The sequence below is a fragment of the Ornithorhynchus anatinus genome, chromosome X1 (genome assembly GCF_004115215.2).
Source record: "Ornithorhynchus anatinus isolate Pmale09 chromosome X1, mOrnAna1.pri.v4, whole genome shotgun sequence".
NCBI lineage: Eukaryota > Metazoa > Chordata > Mammalia > Monotremata > Ornithorhynchidae > Ornithorhynchus > Ornithorhynchus anatinus.
The window spans coordinates 124,810,422-124,835,956 of record NC_041749.1 but is presented as its reverse complement, the minus strand read 5'-3'; the positions used below and the strand labels follow the sequence as shown (position 1 = coordinate 124,835,956).

The 25,535-nt window shown below is 52.3% G+C and overlaps 1 protein-coding gene across 1 annotated transcript; it reads right to left on the bottom strand.

The window, feature by feature from the left end:
* Positions 1–1,287: 1,287 nt before the first annotated feature.
* On the bottom strand, positions 1,288–23,958 carry CMTM3 (CKLF like MARVEL transmembrane domain containing 3). Its single transcript, XM_029051158.1, has 5 exons — positions 23,833–23,958; positions 12,582–12,737; positions 5,812–5,907; positions 3,992–4,112; positions 1,288–2,550 (listed from the first exon to the last, which is right to left on the bottom strand). The coding sequence occupies exons 1-5, from the start codon at positions 23,956–23,958 to the stop codon at positions 2,528–2,530; spliced, it is 522 nt and encodes a 173-aa protein (XP_028906991.1). The 3' UTR covers positions 1,288–2,527.
* Positions 23,959–25,535: the final 1,577 nt, after the last annotated feature.

Sequence of the window (25,535 nt, the reverse complement as noted above, 5' to 3'; positions counted from 1 at the left end):
ACCTGGATTCTTTTTATCAATCCAAGTCTTGTTGAGAAGGAAGTGGAAGTGCGGGGAGAGAGGACGTGGTTAAGGCAGGAAAGAGACAATAGATGAAATTCCAAGGAAGGGACCAATGAAAAGCATTGAAGCCCTAGCCCTGCTCCATCTCCGGTCACCCTTTTAGAAGTGCAGAGGACCAGGTTCAGTTCAGATGGGAACAAACTGAGCCTTCCGTTCCTTTGAAATGAAATCTTTCTTTTGATGCTTCGACCATGATAGAGACACAATCACTTCTTAAACTTAATTTTCTAAATACAATTAATGTTCTTTCACACATATGGATCATATGGATCCTTCAAGCCGAGGATGAAGGATGCTAACTTGGGGGTGATGCTAATTTTCTTTTTCTTTTTGCCTGCCTTAAAAGGTATTTCTAAAGTAAGGCTTTTAACTTGTTTTGCATGTCAAATATTTTGTATTTGGGCACGATGAAGGGTGTTTTTGGTAATTTCTCGATTTTTTTTTTTAAATGAAGTATTCTGTCCTCTTTAATGTTTTTCCTCTTGATATACCAAAATACTGTGCCCTGCAAGGTTCTGTGTACATGATTGTCTTCATGGTGGGAAAATCTGTATTTTTGTAAGTAAGGAAAATCATTTTCTGGACACTAATCTCTGACCAATGTTGTCTGACTTGATTGTGAAAGATTTCTTTAATAAATGGTCATGTTTAAAGTGTTGCCACTTTCAGCTCGTGTTGTTCCTTTGCACTTTACTGAAGCCCAGTGGTTGTCAACAGCCAAAGCAGACCCAGTAGCTGCGGGTGCCACGCGGGGCCTTCCTGGCACTGTCCTGGCTAGCCAGCAGGCAGCTCTGCAAACAGTGAGTTGGAGCAGTCATGGTTGCCAGCACTGCTGATCTGGCTAACTGCTGGGGAACATGGGAGGGGGGCCTTTGACCAGAAGGGAGTGTTGGTAGGGGGGCCCAAGAAGGGAGCAGACACGCTTCATCCACGAAGTCTACAATTTCGGGGAGGACGTGGAACAGTTACATGGCGTTTCCTTTCCTGGGCTACTTATCTAAGAAGGTAGGAGTGTGGGGAAATGGGGTGAGTCTGGGCCCTCATCATTCAAGGGAGGGGCTTGGTCTGGGAACTGCTCAAGAACAGTGTCCTGGAGGGGGACAGCACTGGTTAACCCACAAACCGTCACTAGTCCCAGATGCCAAATACCTGGAATCTGACTTATGTCTGGGGAACGGGGTGTGGTGGGAGGGGGGAAGGTGATAAATGACACAGACACAGAGGCAGTGGCCAGTCAGATTTTTATCCAGTAGAGAGGTGGCATGCAGTACATAAAGGGGTCTATAAAGTGATAGAACAAGGCACTTAACCTGGACATTCACACGTCTACTACTGTCACAGTAAAGGCTCTCTGCCTAAAGGTAAAGGACTAGTTTAGGATTTACGCCTGCCTTCCCCTTTAAAAACAAAACAAAAAAATTCCCTCTTGAGCCCCAGAAAGTGGTCCCTGGACATTGTATGTGGTCTTTCTCCGGCCTGCCTGGGTGCTGCTATTCATTCATTGAATCGTATTTACTGAGCGCCTGCTGTGTGCAGAGCACTGTACTAAGCACTTGGAATGTACAATTCGGCAACAGACAATCCCTGCCCAACAAGGGGCTAGCCTGCTAACAGACACATGGCAGAAACAGCTGGCTCTGCTTGTACCACCTGGCACTCAGACTTGAGCCCTACTGGCAAGTGATTCGCCATGAGAGCCACCAACTTGTCACCTGACTGGATTTCTTGGCAACAGATACGAAGTTGTCACCTTACTCTCTGTGAATGAGCAAGGCTTTAGCGGGGCCTCCGATTCTCTCCTCACCTGACCGACTGTCAAAATTCTCTTCAAGCACCAAGGAAGCAGAGGGAAGAGACAGTTGCATAATGGACTCCCAGAAGATTGCTATCCTCTGAAAAAAGGACAGTGAAGCCCGGAGAGTGCTCTTCCTCTGGGTCCCGTGGTCAGTTTCCAATGGGTAGGCAGGGAGGAGGTTACTTACATGTGCGCACAAACACAGACATGCAACAGTGAGAGAAATGTCTCCCATCTCTAGCCTATGATGTACATTGCCCTGGATAATAGAGGTAGTGTGACTTTCTCTGGATACTAAGATCCGAGGCTAAGGCTGTAATTTGTTTCTTTCATCTCTGGCCAAGGAGAAAGATTTTAGGTGAAATGGCTGAAGGCACTTCTGAGCGAGAAACAATTTCTGGCTAAAATTCAACAAGATCTTATTTGCAGAGTGAATTATGCTAGGAAATTTTTTTTTGTTTTGCATCAGTTAAGGCACTAAGAAATCTAAACTGCACAAAGCAGCTTTTCCCTATCTTGTCCTTAGAAAATGTTAATGGAGAGGAGGAGGAGGAGGGAGGAAAAAGACCAGTATAAAGTTAGAAAAATCTTATTTCAGCTGGTACTATTCAGAGCAGGAGGAAGGAAAGTGAGGAATTTGCCGCCGGGCTGGGTGCTGGGCTGTCAGCTTCAGTCAGAGTCGGAGTCCTCGTCTGAAAACGGAAGAGGCGATCAGACCCAGCGAGTGGGCAGTGTTCCATCTGGCTCACAACTGGATGGGAATGATCCCTTTGATGACCCCACCAGCCCCTGGTCTTCCTGAATTGGCTCTTTGCTGCCCTAGTTCCCTCTGTGTGGCTGTGCACGTGGCCATTTGCTGCCCCTCCCCCCACCTCTCTCTCTTCACCCCCCTCCCCTTCCCTTTCCCCTCCTCCGTGGCGAGGGCGATGAGCAGGAAGAGGTCAAAGGAGAAGCCGCAAGCAGGCCTGAGTGTCCAGTCAGTGGCCTGCATCACCAGTCACCAAATGGTTCCAGAAGCTGCGTGATCCATCCCGCTCCATTTGGCGGCTGGAGCGCTGGATATGAGGACGATTTGGTCCCCGGAGAATCAACTTGAACCAGTGCAGACTGAGCCCCCTGTGCAGGCCTCCAGACTGACCTGGGATTCGCCCACCTGACAGCTGTCCAGCATGCTGGAGGCGCTGCCTGGAGACTCCCCTCTCCCCACTCCCTTCCCCCTGGGGACAGCAAGCTGAGGACAGCGGGGCCTGAAGGCTCCAGTGCTCCCTGACACCTGCTGCATATGGGTGAGGGTGCTGACAGGCTGGATCCCTGCCAAAAAGGGGCCAGGCAACCCGGGGCAGGGCGGAAGGCTGGCCCCAAGGCCTGGTGGGGGATAGAGAAGTTTCTAACCCAGACATCAGGAGTATCCGGTGGTTGCAGGGGAGGGATGCAGGGTGTCACCTCCCTGACCCTGGAGCTGTTGGGGCTCGTGGGGCAGGGCCCATCAAAAGACGAAAGGAGCTTGCCGGTGCAGGGTCAGGCTGGGGGGCTGTGGCCTGCCAGCGGGGGGGCAACAAGCAGACTCCCCCCAGCCCCCGACCTCTGGCCTCTATCCTGCTCCAAAGGGCAGGTGAGGCAGTGAACTCCAGCACCCCGCCCTGCCCAAAGAGCCCTTCCGATGCCATGGGGACATCAGAGGAGCTGCCATCCCAGCTTGCCAACATCAGCTTGGGACCTGGCGCTAAGCTTGTCTCCCACAGACCCGGCCAGGCACCAGTTGAGAGTTGTCTGGATATGCCGTCTCTGAGTTCAGAGAGCAGGACAGAGAGCCCTGACCTGGCTTAAGGCCCAAGAAGGGGAACTCTCAGCTCAAGGGTGTCAGCCGCCAAACTCAGAGCAGCGTTCCAAAGACCGTCAGGCAGACTGACTGACTGACTTGTCTCTTCACCCTGTGGCTGCCATTTCTGGGTGACCCCAGATAGCAGGACCCCTGCGAGTGTTTTCCACTTTTTGAGCCAAAAGAGAGATTGCTACGAAAACTTCCAAAGTAGAGCTAGAGATCCTCTCTCTAAGCCAGCCAGCCCCCTCAGGCCCTCGTTTGAAGGCCGGGAGTTTGGACCCGAAGAAAAGGAGGGAGCGGCCGCCACCTACCTTCTGACTTGTGGACTTCTGGGTCATTGTTGGCGTCCCCTTGTTTGAGAAATTTGGCCAAGTCATTAAAAATAATGTAGAAATCCAAGGCGTACACGATTGTGGCCACGAAGCCAAACACCTAAACGGCATAACAAGGAGGGGTGGATTCAGGACTCCAGCCGGAGAGCCTCCAGGCCGCCAAGCTGCCCCGTTGAAGAAGCCCAGTTTGGGGGTGGAATGACGGCTGGAAAGGTAAGGGACATGGACCTTTCCAATGGCCAGAAGGATCGTGCTCAGATCTTACAATGAAGAACCATTTCCTGCAGCTTCTTGCGACTTCTTGATTGCAAGAGCTGCCTGGGCTCAAGGAACAGGAGAGACCCTGGGGACCCATGCTGTGTGGCCTAGGGCAAATCCCTGAGTCTCTCTGGGCCTCTTTTCCTTCCTCCCTAGGCAAAAGTACTCCCGGATGAGTGTGGCCTGTCAGCACCTTGAGGATAGGGATTGTGTCTAATAACTCTACTGTAGTCCCCCAAGTGCTTAGCACAGTGCTCTGCCCCGAGTAGACTGTGAGCTCCTTGAGGGCAGGGATAGTGTCTGCCAAATCTGTTTTGCTCTCCCAAGTGCTTAGCTCAGTGCTCTGCATACAGCAGATGCTCAGTCCATATTATTGTTTGACTGTGATGGATTCTGAGTTAGTTGGGCAAGCACTAAGTACTTAGTAGTGCTAGACAAGTATCAGGTTGTGTGCTGTGAACAAATCCTTAGGCATCTTGGAGGCAGAGCTAAGAGACAATGGGGAAGTAAGAACAGGAAGTAGGAAAATCCTCTCTAGGAAATGATGCCTCCCAGAAGGCAAAAGGCCCTGGACTTCCAGCACCCCCAGATGAAGCTGGGTGCTCTGCCTACTGCTCTTGTCCTCGACTTCGCAATCTGTCTCCTGGGGGCAGGATTTCTCTGGGCTGTGACTAAACCTTTTTAGAAGTTTGTTGAGCTGACCACCCTGTTGATTTTCCCAGAGAAATTGTTTCTAAGGTGCTTAGGCCACAGTCCGTATGCTCAGGGTTTTCCGTAGGTTCTCCCTTTTTCCTCTGGGATGAAATCCTAAGGTGCATTTCATCCCAAAGTAACGTGGCCTAGTGGAAAGAGCACATAGGCCTGGGAATCAGAGGGCCTGGGTTCTAATCTTGGCTCTGCCACTTGCCTGCTGTGGACAAGCAACTTCACTTTTCTATGCCTCAATCTCCGAATCTGTAAAATGGGGATTCAACCTCTGTTCTCCTATCCTATTTAGACTGTTAGCCCCATATGGGACTATGTTTGACCTGACTATCCTGTATCTACCTCAGGGCCTACTACAGTGGCACATCGTAAGCACTTAACAAATTTCACAATTATTTTGTCGGGGGCTCTGCTCTGGGCAAGGCTCCCAACAGAGTCTGGGATTGAGGGAGGGGAGGGAAAGGGAGGGGAGGTCAGGCTGCATGAGGAAGAGTCTCTGATCAGCAGCAGCCTGGCATTATTCCTGGACTCTAGAGATCTGCTCTCCTAGACCCTTGGGGAGGGAAGGCTCTTTCTGCAGGGGCCATCATGGCATGAAGAAGCACACTATCTAGCTACCCACGCCAGGAACCAGAGTAAGAAACTCTTTCAGGGAACCAGTCGGGGAGGCAGGTTGGATCTGAGCAAGAAATGATTGGACCAACCCGCTGAGAACTAGAAGTCTCCTGGCAGCTCTCTGCTGGCAGAGCAGAAGAGGGCGAGCCAGAATGGGTGGAGCAGGCGGCCCAAATGCCTGCGGCTGGGGAAGGGAAAGGGGTGCTGGGTTTGGTACTCACTCCAGCGGCTTTGGAGGCTCCGTCCGTGTACTTGGAGACCGCGGTGATCGAGATGGCAAAGTAGATGATGGCGGCAGTGACACAACGCAGAAAGTCCTGTAAGAGAGTACGCCACAGAGGTGTGTTTGCCAGGGGACATATCATACGGTGTACCCAACAGAATCACCTCCCCTCCCCACCCCTGAGCACCTTCAGAGCCTTACTGTAGGCACATCTCCTCCAAGAGGCCCTCCCTGACTAAGCCCTCATTTTCTCTTCTCCCACTCCCTTCTGCTGCATCACCCCCTTGCACTTGGATTTCCTCTCTTTATTTACACCTCCCTCAGCCCCACAGCACCTACGTACATGTCCGTAATCTATTTATATTAATGTCCGACTCCCCCTCTAGACTGTGAGCTCGTTGTGGGCAGGGAACATGTTTAGCAGCTCTATTATTCCCAAGCACAGAGTACAGTGTTGTTTACACAATAAGCACTCAATATACAAAATTGATTGATTGTTAGGGGAGGTAAGGGGCTGGTGGTGGCTAAACAGAGGGTGAGGCTGGAGGAAAGGCCCTCGTGGGAGTGTTAGGCCAGCCGTGATAAATGATCAGGCTGGGCCTGGGGCTGCAGCAGGGCCCCCAGGCAGCCTCTCTTGCTGAGGGGGACGCCACATGGCCAGAGTTCCTGGCGTCTCCCTTAAGCGATTAGTAAATACTATTGAATGAAATATGATTGAATGAAATACGATTGAATCGTGGCTCAGTGGAAAGAGCCCAGGTTTAGAAGTCAGAGGTCATGGGTTCTAATCCCGGATCCTCCACCTGTCAGCTGTGTGACTTTGGGCAAGTCACTACACTTCTCTGGGCCTCAGTTACTTCATCTGTAAAATGGGCATTAAGATGGTGAGCCTCAGGTGGGACAACCTGATTGTCCTGTATCTACCCCAGCGCTTAGAACAGTGCTCGGCACATAATAAGCGCTTAATAAATACTAACACTATTATTATTATTATGAATCTTCTCAGGCAGCCCTACTCTCAGCATGCACCCAGGGAAGTTGATGCGATTCAATAGCCAGAAACTTGGCTGCAGACTATTTACCCCAGCGATTAGTTCAGTGCTTGGCATGTAAGCTCGTTATGGGCAAGGAATATGTCTGTTTATTGTTGTGTTGTACTCTCCCAAGAGCTTAGGATAGTGCTCTGCACACAGTAAGTGCTCAATAAATGCAAGTGACTAAACATTATCACAATTATCATCATTATTGTTATTATTATGACAGATGGCATTCCCTCCTATGGACAGAACCAGGATCATGCCCAAGGGATCTTCCCTACCTCGGTCCACTGCAGGGAATATAACCTGGGTGTGTCGGCAAATGAAAGAGGGACCCCTTCAGCAGGGCCCTGAGTGACGCTGAAGCTAAATATAGGGGTTCCTCAAGGGTCAGTTCTTGGTCCCTTCTATTCTCCATCTATACTCACTCCCTTAGTGAACTCCTTCGCTCCCACAGCTTCAACTATCAGCTCTATATGGATGATACCCAAATCTATATCTCCTTCCCTGTTCTCTCTCCTTCCCTCCAGGCTTGCATCTCCTCCTGCCTTCAGGACATTTCCATCTGGATGTCCTCCCGCCACCTAAAACTCACCATGTCCAAGACTGAGCTCCTTATCTTCCCTCCCAAACCCTGTCCTTTCCCTGACTTTCCTGTCACTGTTTCCAGCAGCTCAAGAATTGGAAGACCAAAAGCTACTGCTGGGCATATGGAGTGGCTAATAATAATGTTGGTATTTGTTAAGCGCTTACTATGTGCCGAGCACTGTTCTAAGCGCTGGGGTAGACATAGGGGAATCAGGTTGTCCCACGTGGGGCTCACAGTCTTGATCCCCATTTTACAGATGAGGGAACTGAGGCACAGAGAAGTTAAGTGACTTGCCCACAGTCACACAGCCGACAAGTGGCAGAGCTGGGATTCGAACTCGTGAGCCCTGACTCCAAAGCCCATGCTCTTTCCACTGAGCCACGCTGCTTCTCCAGGCTAGGGGAATTGGGGTGAGGGGGAGGCCGAAGGCAGAATGGCCAGCCGGGGGGAGATCATTCAATTCATTCAAGAGTATTTATTGAGCGCTTACTATGTGCAGAGCACTGTACTAAGCGACTGGAATGTACAAATCGGTAACAGATAGAGACAGTCCCTGCCCTTTGATGGGCTTACACTCTAATCGGGGGAGACAGACAAAAACAGATCAACGCCCTGACTGTGCCACTTCTGGCTCTGGGGAACAGTGGGTATCCAGGAAGCATTAATCCTGCAGGAGGTGATCAGGAGAGCTTCAACAATGTCATCATCGTCATCTCTGGGCCCATCTTGCCTCCCTTACCCGGGCCTTGAAGCCCCCAAGGCAACCACATTGCTGGGATTCCTGGGGCTGCTTCAATGGAGATATGCATCCCCTTGATTCTATTTATCGTGATTAAGTTGTCTTGTTTTTGTCCGCCTGTCTCCCCCGATTAGACTGTAAGCCCGTCAGTGGGCAGGGATTGTCTCTATCTGTTGCCGAATTGTCCATTCCAAGCGCTTAGTACAGTGCTCTGCACCTAGTAAGCGCTCAATAAATACTTTTGAATGAATGAATGAATGGTCCCTCGAGAGTCCGCGGCGACCACGACTCCTAGTGGCCACAGGTGGTACGACCCAAACTGCCCTGGAAATTCCGAGTTATACACAATACACGTTATTAAAAATGTAAAAAATTAAATAATGATGGCATTTGTTAAGCGCTTCCTATGTGCCAAGCACTGTTCTAAGCTCTGGGGGGATACAAGGTGATCAGGTTGTCCCGCGTGGGGCTCACGGTCTTAATCCCCATTTTAAGGATGAGGGAACTGAGGCCCAGAGAAGTCAAGTGATTTGCCCAAAGTCACACAGCTGACAAGTGGCAGAGGTGGGATTAGAACCCATGGCCTCTGACTCCCAAGTCCGTGCTCTTTCCACTGAGCCACGCTGCTTCTCCACATTCTCCATTATACACACCGGAGCCTTTTTAATTATTTTTTTATGGAATTTGTTGAGCTCTTATTATATACCAAGCACTGTACTAAATTCTGGGGTAAATATAAGTTAATCAGGGTGGACACAGTCCATCGTTTAGACTGTGAGCCCGTTATTGGACAGGGATTGTCTCTATCTGTTGCTAAATTGTACATTCCAAGCGCTTAGTACAGTGCTCTGCACATAGTAAGTGCTCAATAAATACTATTGAATTGAATAAATACTATTAAACAAATACTAGGGAAGCAGCGTGGCTCAGTGGAAAGAGCACGGGCTTGGGAGTCAGAGGTCATGGGTTCGATTCCCGGATCTGCCACTTGTCAGCTGTGTGACTGTGGGAGAGTTACTTCACTTCTCTGTGCCTCAGTGACCTCATCTGTAAAATGGGGATGAAGACTGTGAGCCTCACGTGGGACAACCTGATTACCCTGTATCTACCCCAGTGCTTAGAACAGTGCTCTGCACATAGTAAGCGCCTTAACAAATACCAACATTATTATTATTAAGATTGAATGAATGAATGTCCCGTACGGGGCTCACAGCCTTAATCCTTTGCATTTGGATTTGCACCCTTTACTCACCTTTCCCTCACTCCCACAGCAATTATGTGCATATCCATAATTTATTTATTTTAATGTCTGTTGCCCCCCCCGCCCAAGTCTCTAAGCTTGTTGTGGGCAAGGAACGTGTCTATCAACTCTGTTATACTGTACTCTCCCAAGCATTCACCCATTCATTCAATCGTATTGATTGAGCACTGACTGTGTGCAGAGCACTGTACTAAGTGCTTGGGCATGTACAATACAATATTAAACAGTGACATCCCCTGACCACAACGAGCTTACGGTCCAGCACTTAGTAAAGTGCTCTGGACACAGTAAGAGCTCAATAAATTTGATTAATTGATTAATCCCCTTTTTACAGACAAGGTAACAGTCACAAAGAAGTTAAGTGACTTGGCCAAGGTCCCACAGAAGACAACTGGAAGGGTCGGGAGTAGAACCCAGGTCTTTCTGACTCCCAGGCCTGTGCTCTATCTAGTCAGTCAAACAATCATATTTATTGAGCACTTGCTGTGTGCAGAGCACCATACTGAAGACTTGGTAGAGTATGATATAACATTATAACAGACACATTCCCTGCCCACGAGTCCACACTGCTTCTCTTGCCCGGGCCGGGCCCTTAGAAGTCTGAACGGCTCAGCCAGGGGTCTCAGTGGGGAAGTGTTCATTCATTCATTCATTCATTCATTCATTCAATAGTATTTATTGAGCGCTTACTATGTGCAGAGCACTGTACTAAGCGCTTGGGATGAACAAGTCGGCAACAGATAGAGACAGTCCCTGCCGTTTGACGGGCTTACAGTCTAATCGGGGGAGACGGACAGACAAGAACAATGGCAATAAATAGAGTCAAGGGGAAGAACATCTCGTAAAAACAATGGCAACTAAATAGAATCAAGGCGATGTACAATTCATTAACAAAATAAATAGGGTAACGAAAATATATACAGTTGAGCGGACGAGTACAGTGCTGTGGGGATGGGAAGGGAGAGGTGGAGAAGCAGAGGGAAAAGGGGAAAAAGAGGCTTTAGCTGCGGAGAGGTAAAGGGGGGATGGCAGAGGGAGTAGAGGGGGAAGAGGAGCTCAGTCTGGGAACGCCTCTTGGAGGAGGTGAGTTTTAAGTAGGGTTTTGAAGAGGGAAAGAGAATCAGTTTGGCGGAGGTGAGGAGGGAGGGCGTTCCGGGACCGCGGGAGGACGTGACCCAGGGGTCGACGGCGGGATAGGCGAGACCGAGGGACGGTGAGGAGGTGGGCGGCAGAGGAGCGGAGCGTGCGGGGTGGGCGGTAGAAAGAGAGAAGGGAGGAGAGGTAGGAAGGGGCAAGGTGATGGAGAGCCTCGAAGCCTAGAGTGAGGAGTTTTTGTTTGGAGCGGAGGTTGATAGGCAACCACTGGAGTTGTTTAAGAAGGGGAGTGACATGCCCAGATCGTTTCTGCGGGAAGATGAGCCGGGCAGCGGAGTGAAGAATAGACCGGAGCGGGGCGAGAGAGGAGGAAGGGAGGTCAGAGAGAAGGCTGACACAGTAGTCTAGCCGGGATATAATGAGAGCCCGTAACAGTAAGGTAGCCGTCTGGGTGGAGAGGAAAGGGTGGATCTTGGCGATATTGTAGAGGTGAAACCGGCAGGTCTTGGTAACGGATAGGATGTGTGGGGTGAACAAGAGAGACGAGTCAAGGACGACACCGAGATTGCGGGCCTGAGAGACGGGAAGGATGGTCGTGCCATCCACGGTGATAGGGAAGTCTGGGAGAGGACCGGGTTCAGGAGGGAAGATGAGGAGCTCAGTCTCGCTCATGTTGAGTTTTAGGTGGCGGGCCGACATCCAGGTGGAGACGTCCCGGAGGCAGGAGGAGATGCGAGCCTGAAGGGAGGGGGAGAGGACAGGGGCGGAGATGTAGATCTGCGTGTCATCTGCGTAGAGATGGTAGTCAAAGCCGTGAGAGCGAATGAGTTCACCGAGGGAGTGAGTGTAAATGGAGAACAGAAGAGGGCCAAGAACTGACCCTTGAGGAACTCCAACAGTTAAAGGATGGGAGGGGGAGGAGGCTCGGGCGAAGGAGACCGAGAATGACCAGCCAGAGAGGTAAGAGGAGAACCGGGAGAGGACAGAGTCCGTGAAGCCAAGGTGAGATAAGGTATGGAGGAGGAGGGGATGGTCGACAGTGTCAAAGGCAGCAGAGAGGTCAAGGAGGATTAGAATGGAGTAGGAGCCATTGGATTTGGCAAGAAGGAGGTCACGGGTGACCTTAGAGAGAGCAGTCTCGGTAGAGTGGAGGGGACGGAAGCCAGATTGGAGGGGGTCTAGGAGAGAATGGGAGTTAAGGAATTCTAAGCATCGATTGTAGACGACTCATTCTAGGATTTGGGAAAGGAAGGGTAGTAGGGAGATAGGGCGATAACTGGAGGGGGAAGTGGGGTCAAGAGCGGGTTTTTTTAGGATGGGGGAGACGTGGGCATGTTTGAAGGCAGAGGGGAAGGAGCCCTTGGAGATTGAGTGGTTAAAAATAGAAGTTAAGGAAGGTAGGAGGGCAGGGGCGATGGTTTTAATAAGGTGAGAGGGAATGGGGTCCGAGGCGCAGGTGGAGGGGGTGGCACTTGCGAGGAGGGAGGAGATCTCCTCTGAGGATACAGCAGGGAAGGATGGGAAAGTAGGGGAGGGGGTCGGTGGGGGGGAGGGGAGAGGCGGAGGGGTGACTTTGGGGAGCTCAGACCTGATCGTGTTGATTTTCGTGAGGAAATAGGTGGCCAGATCATTGGGGGTGAGAGATGGGGGAGGGGGAGGAACAGGGGGCCTAAGGAGAGAGTTAAAGGTCCGGAACAGTCGGCGGGGGTGACGGGCATGGGTGTCGATGAGGGAGGAGAAGAAGCTTTGCCCGGCGGAGGAGAGGGCAGAGTTAAGGCAGGAAAGGATAAATTTGAAGTGTGTGAGGTCGGCTTGGTGCTTGGACTTTCGCCAGCAGCGCTCAGCAGCTCGAGCATAGGAGCGTAGGAGGCGGACGGAGGAGGTGATCCAGGGCTGTGGGTTAGTGGAGCGAGAGCGGCGGAGGGAGCAAGTGGAGCAAGGAAGATGCCAATCCATGCCAGCATCCAGGTTCTGGCCTGGAAACCAAGGTCTCTCTCCCGTCCTCCTGCCCTCCCCCCACCCCTGCACCAGGTCCCTGCCCACTCACCATCAGAGGCCAGTAGATTCCCCTGAACTTCTCATTGAGCTTTGTGGAATAGGCAAAGAAGTAGCAGAGGGCCAGCAGGAAGGCCAGGAGTGGGGCGGTCATGAATGCGGCTGCGTTGGAGGCGATGTAGCAAATAAAGATGATGAATGACAGCCCCTGTGGACGGAGAGAGAGAGAGAGGGATGCTTCAGTTCAGCCATCTGAGGGCCTGGCCTGAACCTACAGTGGCTGTCTGGAGGAGAGGGGACCTGGGCTAGTGGCCATTCCCTGCCCAAGAAGACAAATCATTCATTCATTCATTCATTCATTCATTCAATAGTATTTATTGAGCGCTTACTATGTGCAGAGCACTGTACTAAGCGCTTGGGATGAACAAGTCGGCAACAGATAGAGACAGTCCCTGCCGTTTGACGGGCTTACAGTCTAATCGGGGGAGACGGACAGACAAGAACAATGGCACTAAACAGCGTCAACTAAATAGAATCAAGGCGATGTACAATTCATTAACAAAATAAATAGGGTAACGAAAATATATACAGTTGAGCGGACGAGTACAGTGCTGTGGGGATGGGAAGGGAGAGGTGGAGGAGCAGAGGGAAAAGGGGAAAATGAGGCTTTAGCTGCGGAGAGGTAAAGGGGGGATGGCAGAGGGAGTAGAGGGGGAAGAGGAGCTCAGTCTGGGAACGCCTCTTGGAGGAGGTGATTTTTAAGTAAGGTTTTGAAGAGGGAAAGAGAATCAGTTTGGCGGAGGTGAGGAGGGAGGAGGGAGGGCGTTCCAGGACCGCGGGAGGACGTGACCCGGGGGTCGACGGCGGGATAGGCGAGACCGAGGGACGGCGAGGAGGTGGGCGGCGGAGGAGCGGAGCGTGCGGGGTGGGCGGTAGAAAGAGAGAAGGGAGGAGAGGTAGGAAGGGGCGAGGTGATGGAGAGCCTTGAAGCCTAGAGTGAGGAGTTTTTGTTTGGAGCGGAGGTCGATAGGCAACCACTGGAGTTGTTTAAGAAGGGGAGTGACATGCCCAGATCGTTTCTGCAGGAAGATGAGCCGGGCAGCGGAGTGAAGAATAGACCGGAGCGGGGCGAGAGAGGAGGAAGGGAGGTCAGAGAGAAGGCTGACACAGTAGTCTAGCCGGGATATAACGAGAGCCCGTAATAGTAAGGTAGCCGTTTGGGTGGAGAGGAAAGGGCGGATCTTGGCGATATTGTAGAGGTGAAACCGGCAGGTCTCGGTAACGGATAGGATGTGTGGGGTGAACGAGAGGGACGAGTCAAGGATGACACCGAGATTGCGGGCCTGCGGGACGGGAAGGATGGTCGTGCCATCCACGGTGATGGAGAAGTCTGGGAGCGGACCGGGCTTGGGAGGGAAGATGAGGAGCTCAGTCTTGCTCATGTTGAGTTTTAGGTGGCGGGCCGACATCCAGGTGGAGACGTCCCGGAGGCAGGAGGAGATGCGAGCCTGAAGGGAGGGGGAGAGGACAGGGGCGGAGATGTAGATCTGCGTGTCATCTGCGTAGAGATGGTAGTCAAAGCCGTGAGAGCGGATGAGTTCACCGAGGGAGTGAGTGTAAATGGAGAACAGAAGAGGGCCAAGAACTGACCCTTGAGGAACTCCAACAGTTAAAGGATGGGAGGGGGAGGAGGCTCCGGCGTAGGAGACCGAGAATGATCGGCCAGAGAGGTAAGAGGAGAACCAGGAGAGGACAGAGTCCATGAAGCCAAGGTGAGATAAGGTATGGAGGAGGAGGGGATGGTCGACAGTGTCAAAGGCAGCAGAGAGGTCAAGGAGGATCAGAATGGAGTAGGAGCCATTGGATTTGGCAAGAAGGAGGTCATGGGTGACCTTAGAGAGAGCAGTCTCGGTAGAGTGGAGGGGACGGAAGCCAGATTGGAGGGGGTCTAGGAGAGAATGGGAATGGGAGAATGGGAGCAAGACTCCATCCTCTCCTGGTTCTCCTCCTCTCTCTGGCCATTCATTCTCGGTCTCCTTCGCGGGCTCCTCCTCCCCCTCCCATCCCCTAAATATTGGGATTCCTCAAGGGTCAGTTCTCGATCCCTTCTATTCTCCATGTATACTCACCTCCTTAGTGAACTCCTTCGCTCCCACAGCTTCCACTATCATCTCTATGAGGATGATACCCAAATCTATATCTCCTCCCCCGTTCTCTCTCCTTCCCTCCAGGCTCGCATCTCCTCCTGTCTTCAGGAGGCCTCCACCTGGATGTCCTCCTCCTGCCACCTAAAACTCAACATGTCCAAGACTGAGCTCCTTATCTTCCCTCCCAAACCCTGTCCTCTCCCTGACCTTCCCGTCACTATGGACGGCAGGACCATCCTTCCCGTCTCACAAGCCCACAACGTTGGTGTCATCCTTGACTCGGCTCTCATTCACTCCACACATCCAATCCGTCACCAAATCCTGCCTCTCTCACCTTCACAACAGCGCCAAGATCCACCCTTTCCTCTCCATCCAAAACGCTACCACATTAGTACAATCACTTGTCCTATCCTGACTGGATTACTGCATCAGCATCTTTTCTGATCTCCCAATCTCCTGTTTTTCCCCGCTTCAGTCTTTACTTCACTCTGCTGCCCGGATTATCTTTCTACAGAAATGTTCTGGGCATGTCACCCCATCCTCAAAAATCCCCAGGGGTTGCCTATCAACCTCTGTATCAAGCAAAAACTCCTCACTATTGGCTTCAAAGCTCTCCATTCCCTTACCCCCTCCAACCTCACCTCTCTTCTCTCCTTCTGCAGCCCAGTCCGCACACTCCGCTCCTCTGGTGCCAACATTCTCACTGTGCCTCATTCTTGCCTGTCCCACCGTCGGCCCCTGTCCCACGTCCTACCTCTGGCCTAGAATGCCCTCCCTCCTCAAATCTGCCAAACAACCACACTTCCCCCCCTTCAAAGCCTTACTGAAGGCTCACCTCCTCCAGGAGGCCTTCCCAGACTAAGCCCCCCTTTTCCTCAGCTCCCCCTCCCCATCACCCTGACTCGATCCCTTTGCTCTAACCCCCTCCCCGCCCCACAGCACTTGTGTATATATGTACATATCTTTAATTCTATTTATATTAATGCCTGGTTTTCTTTTGATGTGTATATATCTATAATTCTCTTTATTTATATCGATGCTATTGATGCCTCTTTACTTGTGTTGATGTCTGTCTCCCCTCTTCTAGACTGCAAGCCGGTTATGGGCAGGGATTGTCTCTCTTTGTTGTTGAATTGTACTTTCTGAGCGCTTAATGCAGTGCTCTGCACAAAGTAAGTGCTCAATAACTATGATTGAATGAATGCATTAATTAATTAATGATCTCTGGGGCAGGAAGGGAAGCCGGAGGAGAAAGGACTGAGAGTCCAAGCCAGTTGGATGTAACGGGCTGGGCTGCAGCAAGAAAGTGCCCAGGGAATCTAGTTTGTGGTGCGAGTTTGAAACCCACAGTCAGCAGGAGTATTTGATTCAGGAAATTTGATCTCTACAGCTATTTTAAAACCATAGCAGATGCCATTACTGGGTCAAACGGGGTCCACCTTACCCAGAACTGTCTCTGACAGGGGCACTGGAAAGCTTGGAGGAGCGTGTGCTTGTGACTGCCCTCCTGGACACCCACTCAACACTGTTGACTCTCCCCCATTGACCCAGCACAGATTATTCAACTCCCCTGACTCTCCCCTCTCCGACCCTGACTCTCCCCAGTGACCCAGTGTGGACCATCCAACACTGCTGTCTCCTCTCTCCATCCCAGCCTCTTCCCACTTTAGTGACACAGCACAGACCATCCAACACCTCAACTCTTTTCTCCATCCCTGACTCTTCTGTCCTCCACCGGTCCCTCCGAGTGACCCAGCATGATCCGCGGGCAGGGGCTGAGGTGGGGTCTGAAACGAGGGAGGGGGCTGCTCCGTTTTCCCTTCTTCGGGCAACTGACCTCCCCAGAAGGAAATGGTGGTAGCGGGAGGAGTGGAGGAGGGTCTCTCCTCAGCGACCTCTGCCCCCTGCAGTCTTTGTTTCTCCCCCTGCTCCTCCCTGGGCCCCATCCCAGCTCTCTTGGCAGGATCCCAGCCATGAGCATCAGCTCCAGATGTGGGCAGGAGTGAGCTTGGCGGAAGTGGCTGCAGCTCCAGGGGGAGACACCCCTCCCCCCGACTCTTCACCGCTACCCCATCCTTCCTGAGACCCAGGCCCAAACTCCGTGTGGCGCTCCACCTGGCCGCCCCCAATGCGACCACCTCGCTCACGTGTTGCCAAAGGCTCCAGCTGGAGCCTGACTGGAAGGAGCCTAGGCTCTCACTTCCGGGCCTGGGCCCTGCTCAGCCAACTGCGATCTCATCCCCTCGGAGGGGAAGAGAAACTGCTGTCGTCTGGAGTGGGCGGGGGCGGGGGCGGGGGCGGCGAAGCTTTTTCTGGCCTGGCCGGTCCCGACCCCAGCCCCTCCCTCAGCTGGCTGCTGAACTCAGAAACGCAGAGGCCAAGCTGGGCGAGAAGCCCTGACCCCCACCCACCTCAGTCCCCCTGCTGCGGCACATCTGGCAGCGAGAACACCAGTGTCCACCCACAGCCCACACGAGGCCCGCAACGGCAGCGGCAACCAGCCAGAGGAGGGCCGCAAACAGAACTGAGGGTTTGGAGAGAGGGGAGGGAGGCAGAAGAAGGTCAGAGGGAAGGGCTTTTTCAACTGAACCAGAACCTCCTTATTCTGGTCAGAAAACCCAGGGCTTTGGCTGCTGGAACAGCAGTGACATAATGGAGGGGAGGCCTCAACAGATATGGATGCTGTAATGTTACACCCGCATTCTGCTGGCTCCTCGCCCCCTCCTTCTCATCTCCCTCCCCCCCAACTCCTCCTCTCCCCTCCCCCCTTCCTCCCTCCTTCCCTCTCTTCCTCCCCCTTTTCCTTTCCCCTGCTTCCAGCTTCTGTTTTTTTTCCTTCCCTGCTTCTCCACCCCTCTTCCTCCTTCCTCTCTTCTTCCCCTTCTGCCCCTCACACCCTAGACCTCTGGAAATCCTGGACTCCACATCAGCCCTACGTTCATTCTGTGGATGGGGGAATACCCGGGGCGAAAAAAAAATCTCCAGGAGAACCTGTTTGGGTTGCCCTGGGGAAGAGAGCCTTCATGGGGGATAATAATAATAATAATTATGGTATTTGTTAGTGCTTACTATGTGGCAAGCACTGTTTTAAGCACTAGGGTAGATACAGGGTAATCAGGTTGTCCCACGTGGGGCTCATACTTTTAATCTCCATTTTACAGATGAGGTAACTGAGGCACAGAGAAGTTAAGTGACTTGCCCAAGGTCACACAGCAGACACGTGGCAGATGAGGGATTAGAACCCACGTCCTCTGACTCCCAAGCCCATGCTCTTTCCACTAAGCCACGCTGCGTCACCAGCCTTGGCCCCCTCGGACCCGCTGTGGACCCCGGCGTAGACGTTCCCTAGACAACCCAGTTAGATTGTAAGATCGATGAAGGCAGGGATCACGTCCATTTCTGTAGGCTTCCGAATCGCTTTGTACAGCGCTGGGCACAGACTAATCACTCAGTTAATGTTACTGAGTGTATGAGCCTCTTTCAGAGAAGCAGCGTGGCTCAGTTGAAAGAGCCCGGGCTTGGGAGTCCGAGGTCATGGGTTCAAATCCCGGCTCTGCCACTTGGCAGCTGTGTGACTGTGGGCAAGTCACATCACTTCTCTGTGCCTCAGTTACCTCATCTGTAAAATGGGGATTAACTCTGAGCCTCACATGGAACAACCTGATGACCCTGTATCTAACCCAGCCCTTAGAACAGTGCTCTGCACATAGTAAGCGCTTAACAAATACCAACATTATTATTATTATTAGCCAAGCAATACCTTGAGGAAGGCCAGACTGGAGCTGGGTCAGTGGGTTAGTGGGGCCAGGAGACAGCGCCTCTCTCCAGCCCCTGTTCCTGTGGTCCTGACTTCAGAGGAGGAGAAGATGCCCTCAGCCTCTACCAGAACCCCAGTAATAATTATGTTTGTGGTATTAAGGTGCTTATGGAATGCCAGGCACTGTACTCAGCGCTGGGGTGGATACAAGCAAATTGGGTTGGACACACACACAGTCTAAGCTCCTCTAAGGTCCTTGGCCCTTCAGCCTCTTCCTTCCCAGCCCCCATTTCAGGAACAGAGGCAGCCATTTTCCATCACATCCCCCAGGAAGTAGGGAGCAAAGGATGTGAAGGGAAGACAGGGGACGTGGCAGGAGGGGGGAAGGCAAGATGGGAGTGGAGGGGCCAGGCTTCCTCTCCCTGTCTTACTGAAATAAACCTCAGCCCCTACTTCTGTCATCTTCCCATCTGGTGCCACAGCTCATGCTACCCCAGGATTTCCATTTAATAATAATGATGGCATTTGTTAAGTGCTTACTATGTGCCAAGCACTGTTCTAAGCACTGGAGTAGACACAAGGTAATCAGGTTGTCCCATGTGGGGCTCACAGTCTTCGTCCCCATTTTCCAGATGAGGTAACTGAGGCCCAGAGGAGTGAAGTGACTTGCCCAAAGTCACACAGCTGACAAGTGGTGGAGCGGGGATGAGAACCCACGCCCTCTGACTCCCAAGCCCGGGCTCTATCCACTAAGCCACGCTGCTTCTCTAATTTAGCCAACCCAAACCATATGTGCCAAGAAAGAGGAATCTGACTAAATCCAAAACCCAAGGAAAGGGGTAGGAGGGGAGAGGTGGCAACCCCTGATGTCATCTAAGAAATACCTTCAGCAATTCAGCAAACTTACAAAACTGAAGGAGAAAGCACTGGGTGGGCAAGAGTGTGAAGCCAGAGACCTAGAGAGGCAGAGAATTCTCCTCTCAGCCCAAACAGATACCACCATGAGCTGTAAATATCCCTCCCCCTCATCCACTCTCTCATCTTTCCCACTCATCTCTCAAGAAATCTCCCCTTTTTTTCAATCTATCCCTTCTAACTGTGCCTCTGACCCCATACTCTCTCACTTTCAATAAACACTTGCACCCACTCTCCTTCCCTCCCTGACCGCAGTCTCCAACTGCTCCCTCTCAGATGCTTCCTTTTCTACACCTCCCCTATCCTCAAAAACAAAGGAAAACAAAAACAAAAACCTTCTCTGGACCCCACTGCCCCATCCCACTTTCTACCCATCCCACTCTCGCCCCAACCAGCCTCCTCCCCTTCGGGCCAAACTCCTAGAATGGACTGTCTACACACACTGTTTCCTCCAACTCCCTCCTTGATCCTCTACAGTCTGGTTTCCGCCCCCTTCACTCCACAAAAGTAGCCGCTCTTTCCAATGTCACCAGTGACCTCATCCACAAAAGTAGCCGCTCTTTCCAATGTCACCAGTGACCTCATCCTTGTCGAATGTATCCGTCATTATCCCAATCCTCGACCTCTCCGCTGCCTTCAACACCCTGGACCACACCCTCCTCTTGGACACAACATCTAATCCTGGTTTCACCGATAGTTCTGTCCTGGTTCTCCTCCCGCTGCAATCAGTCAATCGATCAATGGTATTTATTTGAACTCTTAGCATGTGCAGGATGCTTAATATGTACTAAGTACTTGGGAGAGTACAGTACAAAAGATGACCCTGCTGGCTCCTCTTCTGCCCCTCACTCCCTAAATGTAGGAGTCCCTCAAGTCTTGTTCCGGATCCCTTTCTCATAATAATAATAATAATTATGATGTTGGTATTTGTTAAGTGCTTACTATGTGCAGAGCACTGTTCTAAGCGCTGGGGTAGGTACAGGGTAATCAGGTTGACCCACATGAGGCTCACAGTCTTAATCCCCATTTTACAGTTGAGGTAACTGAGGTACAGAGAAGTTCAGTGACTTGCCCACAGTCACACAGCTGACAAGTTGCAGAGCCGGGATTTGAACCCATGACCTCTGACTCCCAAGCCCGGGCTCTTTCCACTGAGCCACGCTCCTTCTTATCTCATCTGCTCTCATGACTTATGCTACCACCTCAATCAATGGTATTTATTGAGCACTTACTGTGTGCAGAGCACTGTACTAAGTGCTTGGGAGAGTACAATACAACAGAGTTGGTAGAAACGTTCCTTGCCCACAGCAAGCTTATACTCCAGATTGGGAGAAAGACATTAATTTATTTATATTAATGTCTGTCTCCCCCCATCTAGACTGCAAGCTCGTTGTGGGTGGGGAACATGCTTGTTTACTGTAATATTGTACTCTCCCTAGCATTTAGTGCAGTGTTCTGCACACAGTAAGTGCTCAATAAATATGATTGAATGAATGAATAAATAAACAAATTATGGATATGTACGTGTACGTAAATGATGGTGGGGGGGGGGGTGAATAAAGGGTGCAAATTCAAGTGCAAGGATGACCCAGAAAGGAGTGGGAGAAGAGGAAATGAGGGCTTAGTCTATGCAGATGATTTTCCTCCCTTCTGCATCACCTTTCACTTAGATCTGTACCTTTGAAGCCCTTGATCTTCACTCTACCCTCAGCCCCACAGCATTTATGTACATGTCTGAAATTTATTTTAATGTCTGTCTCCCCCTCTAGACTTTAAATAATGTTGGTATTTGTTAAGCGCTTACTATGTGCCGAGCACTGTTCTAAGCGCTGCGGTAGACACAGGGGAATCAGGTTGTCCCACGTGGGGCTCACAGTCTTAATCCCCATTTTACAGATGAGGTAACTGAGGCACTGAGAAGTTAAGTGACTTGCCCAAAGTCACACAGCTGACAAGTGGTAGAGCCGGGGTTCGAACCCATGACCTCTGACTCCAAAGCCCGTGCTCTTTCCAGTGAACCACACTGCTTCCCAGTGGGCAAACTCCTTGTGGGCAGGGAACACCTCTACTAACTGTGATATTGTACTCCCCACGAGCTTAGTATCAATCAGTAGCATTTATTGAGCACTTACTCTGTGTAGAGCACCGTTCTAAGCGCTTAGGAGAGTACACTGCTCTGCACACAGTAAGGGCTCAACAAAGCACTTATAAATCAGTGATTTTTCAGGGTAGTCCCTCTTTCTCTCCCTGCCTTGCAAGCTCACATTTCCTCTTGCCTCTGGGACATCTCTATGTGGATGACCCATGGACATCGATCAATGATATTTACTGAGCACTTACTGTGTAAAGAGCACAGTACTATGTACTTGGGATAGTACAATACAACAGAGTCGGTAGACATATTTCCAGTCCACCTCAAACTCAATATGTCCAAAACTCATCTGGGTGGGATGGGCAGGACCAAGACACACTCGGCTTTCCTGAACTGTATGCGTTATTGTGGTAATAATGGTGTTTATTGAGTACCCCCTTGGTGTGCTGCACTGTACTGACACGAGATAGGTTGGACACAGTTCATGTCCCACATGGGGCTCACAGTCTAAATCCCCATTTTCCAGATGAGGTAACTGAGGCACAGAGAAGTTAAGCAAATTGCCCACGGTCACACAGCAAAAAAGAGGTAGAGAAGCAGAGTGGCTCAGTGGAAAGAGCCCGGGCTTGGGAGTCAGAGGTCGTGGGTTCGAATATCGGCTCTGCCACTTGTCAGCTGTGTGACTGTGGGCGAGTCACTTAACTTCTCTGTGCCTCAGTTCCCTCATCTGTAAAATGGGGATTAACTGTGAGCCTCACATGGGACAACCTGATTACCCTGTATCTACCCCAGCGCTTAGTACAGTGTTCTAGTAAGCGCTTAACAAATACCAACATTAAAAGAGGTAGAGTCGGGATTAGAATCCAGGTCCTCTGACTCCCAGGCCCAGGCTCTTTCCGTTAGGCCACACTGCTTCTCTTTCCACTAGGCCATGCTGTCTCCATACTAAGTGCTTGGGAAAATAAGAGAAGCCCAAGGCACATTCCCTGCCAACAGGGAGTTTACACTCTAATGGGAGAAACAGACAATAAAATATCAGTGTAAATAATATTTACATCTATACAGAAACAAAGAGTTATATCGTTATATTGTACTCTCCCAAATGCTCAATACAGTGCTCATTAAATACGACTAAGAAAAAACAACAGCACCTAAGTGCTAGATGGAGCTGGCAGGCTGGTCTGGACTGGACTAAACTGGGCTGGATTGAGCTGAACTGGGCTGGAGGAACTGAGTTGGGCTGGCTGGACTGGGCTAGCCAGCCACAGCCTCCTGTCTGGTCCAGATGAACTCCTATGGTTCTCCTCATCCCTGAGGAACGTCTACATCTCCTTCTCCTGGCTGCTTTGTTCCCAAGTGAAGACAGGCCCCGGGGACCCGATCCGTTCTCCCAATTTTTACCAGGGCAGCTGGGGAGCTGAAGCGGCCCACCTCAGGAGACACCCTGGAACCGGCTCATGCCCCCAGCCCCCCAGGCCTGTCTCCGCTCTTGGTATTGATGTCTGTCTCCCCACCTCTAGACTGTGAGCCCATTGTGGGCAGGGTCTGTCTCTCTTTATTGTTGTATTGTGCTTTCCAAGCGCTTAGTACAGTGGTCTGTACACAGTAAACGCTCAATAAATACGACTGAATGAATGAATGAATGGTGGACAGTCAGCCCTCCCGCCCCTGGCTCTACCCGGCTCCTGACCACACGCCCCAAGCCCTGTCCCACTTGTACAGTGGGCACACACTGGGCACTCCAGCATGAGCCAGGAAGCTTCCAGGGGAGGGCAGGTGAGCAGGTGAGTGGGCGAGCAGGAAAGAGTCCGGGCAAGGGGAGTCCAGAATGGGATTCCACAGGAGGGGCCAGCTCTTCTTTGTTGCTCTCGGCTGGGCTACAAAGGCCGGCAGGTCCAAACGCCCGCTAAGAGCGGCGCTCCTGCTCCCGGTGTTGGGGCAGCGGGCCACCATCTCCTGCTCCTGGGATCGGGGGCATCAGGGCACCGTCTCCCGCTGCCGGGGCGGAGGCATCGGGGCACCATCCCCTGCTCCTTGGAAGTGGGCACTGTTCCCTGCCTTTGGGGGGCCACCGGTGCAGGGTCTCCTGCTCTCAGTGTGGGAACGCTGCAGCACCGTCCCCTGATCCCAGTGTGGGGGCACCGTCCCCTGGTCCCGGGGTGGAGGCGTCGTTCCCAGATCCCTGCTCCTTGGAAGAGAACGCCGTCTCCTGCTCCCGGGGGGCGGGAAGGGGGGGTGTAACCGGGGCACCGTCTCCTGCTCCGGGTGTGGGGACGCTGAAACGCCGTGTCCTCCTCCCGGGGTCGGGGGGCCCCTGGGCGCGAGGTGGCGGCGGGGGAGGGGGGTCGATGGCGGGGGGGCGGGCAGAACCGAGGAGGGGGCCCACGCTTACCGACTCGCCCAGGAGGAGCCGCCCTTTGCGGGAACAGACAAAGTCCCGGGAGGCGAGGAGGGAGCGGAGGCCCGGCGGCGGGGCGGCGGGCGGCGGGCTCTGCTCGGAATCCCCCGGGGACCACATGGCGGGCGGCGGCGGGCGGCGGCGGGGGGCGGCGGCGGGCGGCGGCGGCGGCGGGGCCGGGGCTCGGACCGCGCTGCAGCGCGCCTGATCGCGTCCAGTTTCTCTCTCGCTCTCTCGGAGGGAAGCGGAAACCGTAATCGTACGGAAATGCCCGCAAGGCAAAAAGAAAAGGAGAGAGAAGTTGAGCTTTGGCGAGGAGAGGGGGTCGGTGCGGGAGGATCGGCCGGCCCTCCTTGTCACCGCCCCCCGGCCCCCCGCCCCGCGCCTTGGGGCTACCTGAGCTGGAGGAAGGACATCGGATGGCTCCCCCCTCCCCCTGCACCCCGCCCCCGGCGGAGTTATATAGCAGTCTGGCCCGGGAGGGAGGGTCTCTCAAATCTCATCCCAACCCCGAACCGAGAGGAGGGGCAGCCAGACAGGGGAAGGCAGGAAATCGGCTGATGGCAGGACGTTCTCCTGCTGCCATTTCACTTAGATCATCGCCCCCTTGCTCCTCCTCGCCCCCTCGTCTCCCCTTTCTTCCTCCTCCGTATTCATTGAGTCCCTTATCGCTTGCACAGTCTGAGCTCCTTACTGCGTGCAGAGGTCCTCGAACATCGACATCAAGCCAACTTTTGCCTTTCTCCTCCACGGGTCGGTTTTGTTGTTGTTGTCGTTTGTTTTGGCTAACCTGCCTCGCCCGAGGACACCTTCGTAACAGTCAGACGGGACCACCGTCCCAGGCCGACTCCCCACCTGATGCCGTCCTTGGAGCAGGCTGCCCAAACTGCTGCTGAACGGAGAGCCGAAATTCAGTCATTCGGTGGTATCTGTGGAGGGCTTCCTTTGTGCGGAGCACTGTACTAAACGCTTGGAAGGTACAATAGAGCAATAAAGAGGGACAATCCCTGCCCACGGCGGGCTCACAGTTTAGAGGCGGGGGGGGGGGGGGGGGGGGAGACGGACATCAATTAAGAAACCGAAAGCAAAGGGGGGGCCGGGGAGATGTTTTAACTACAAGATAAAATTAAGTCTCAGACATTGCTGCGCCCCACCTAGAAACTGGGAATTAAATGACTTCGGTTAGACTGGCACTGGGTATGATAACCAGGCTCTTTAAGTAGAGGCTTCTGTTTAAATCATGTCCCATTTGGACTCCTTACCCAGCCTCACCTCTCTTGATGCACCAGTTCAGGCCTTCGACTCCACCTTCTCCACTGAACTCACCCCTTCTTCTTCTGACCCATCCTCTTACCTCGAACCACCAACCCTCAGCGCTAGATCACCTCCACGGTCCACTCCCTCTGCTCTTGGGCTTGAGTCGCAGAGTGCTACTGGAGAGATACAGACAGCAGGCCGACCTGGTCCAATTGTGAACTCATCCTCACCTGATTTGCCCTCTCTTCTACCCACCAACAATATTTCTCCACCCTTCCTGAAAACTCCTTGTGGGGAGATTACGTGTCTACCACCTTTTTAGTATTGTACTCTTACAGGGGATTCGTACAGAGCTCTACATGCAGTAAGCGCTCAATAAATGCCATCACTCAGTTGATTGACTTCCATGCCCACTGTCTGCCACGGACTTTTCCAGACCT

Coding starts and splice junctions, on each gene's coding strand:
- CMTM3 (XM_029051158.1), bottom strand. CDS start 23,958: ATGTGGTCCCCGGGGGATTCCGAGCAGAGCCCGCCGCCCGCCGCCCCG. Junction 12,738..23,832: donor GGCTCCTCCTGGGCGAGTCG/GTAAGCGTGGGC, acceptor CTCCGTCCACAG/GGGCTGTCATTCATCATCTT. Junction 2,551..3,991: donor AGAAGTCCACAAGTCAGAAG/GTAGGTGGCGGC, acceptor TTCCGTTTTCAG/ACGAGGACTCCGACTCTGAC.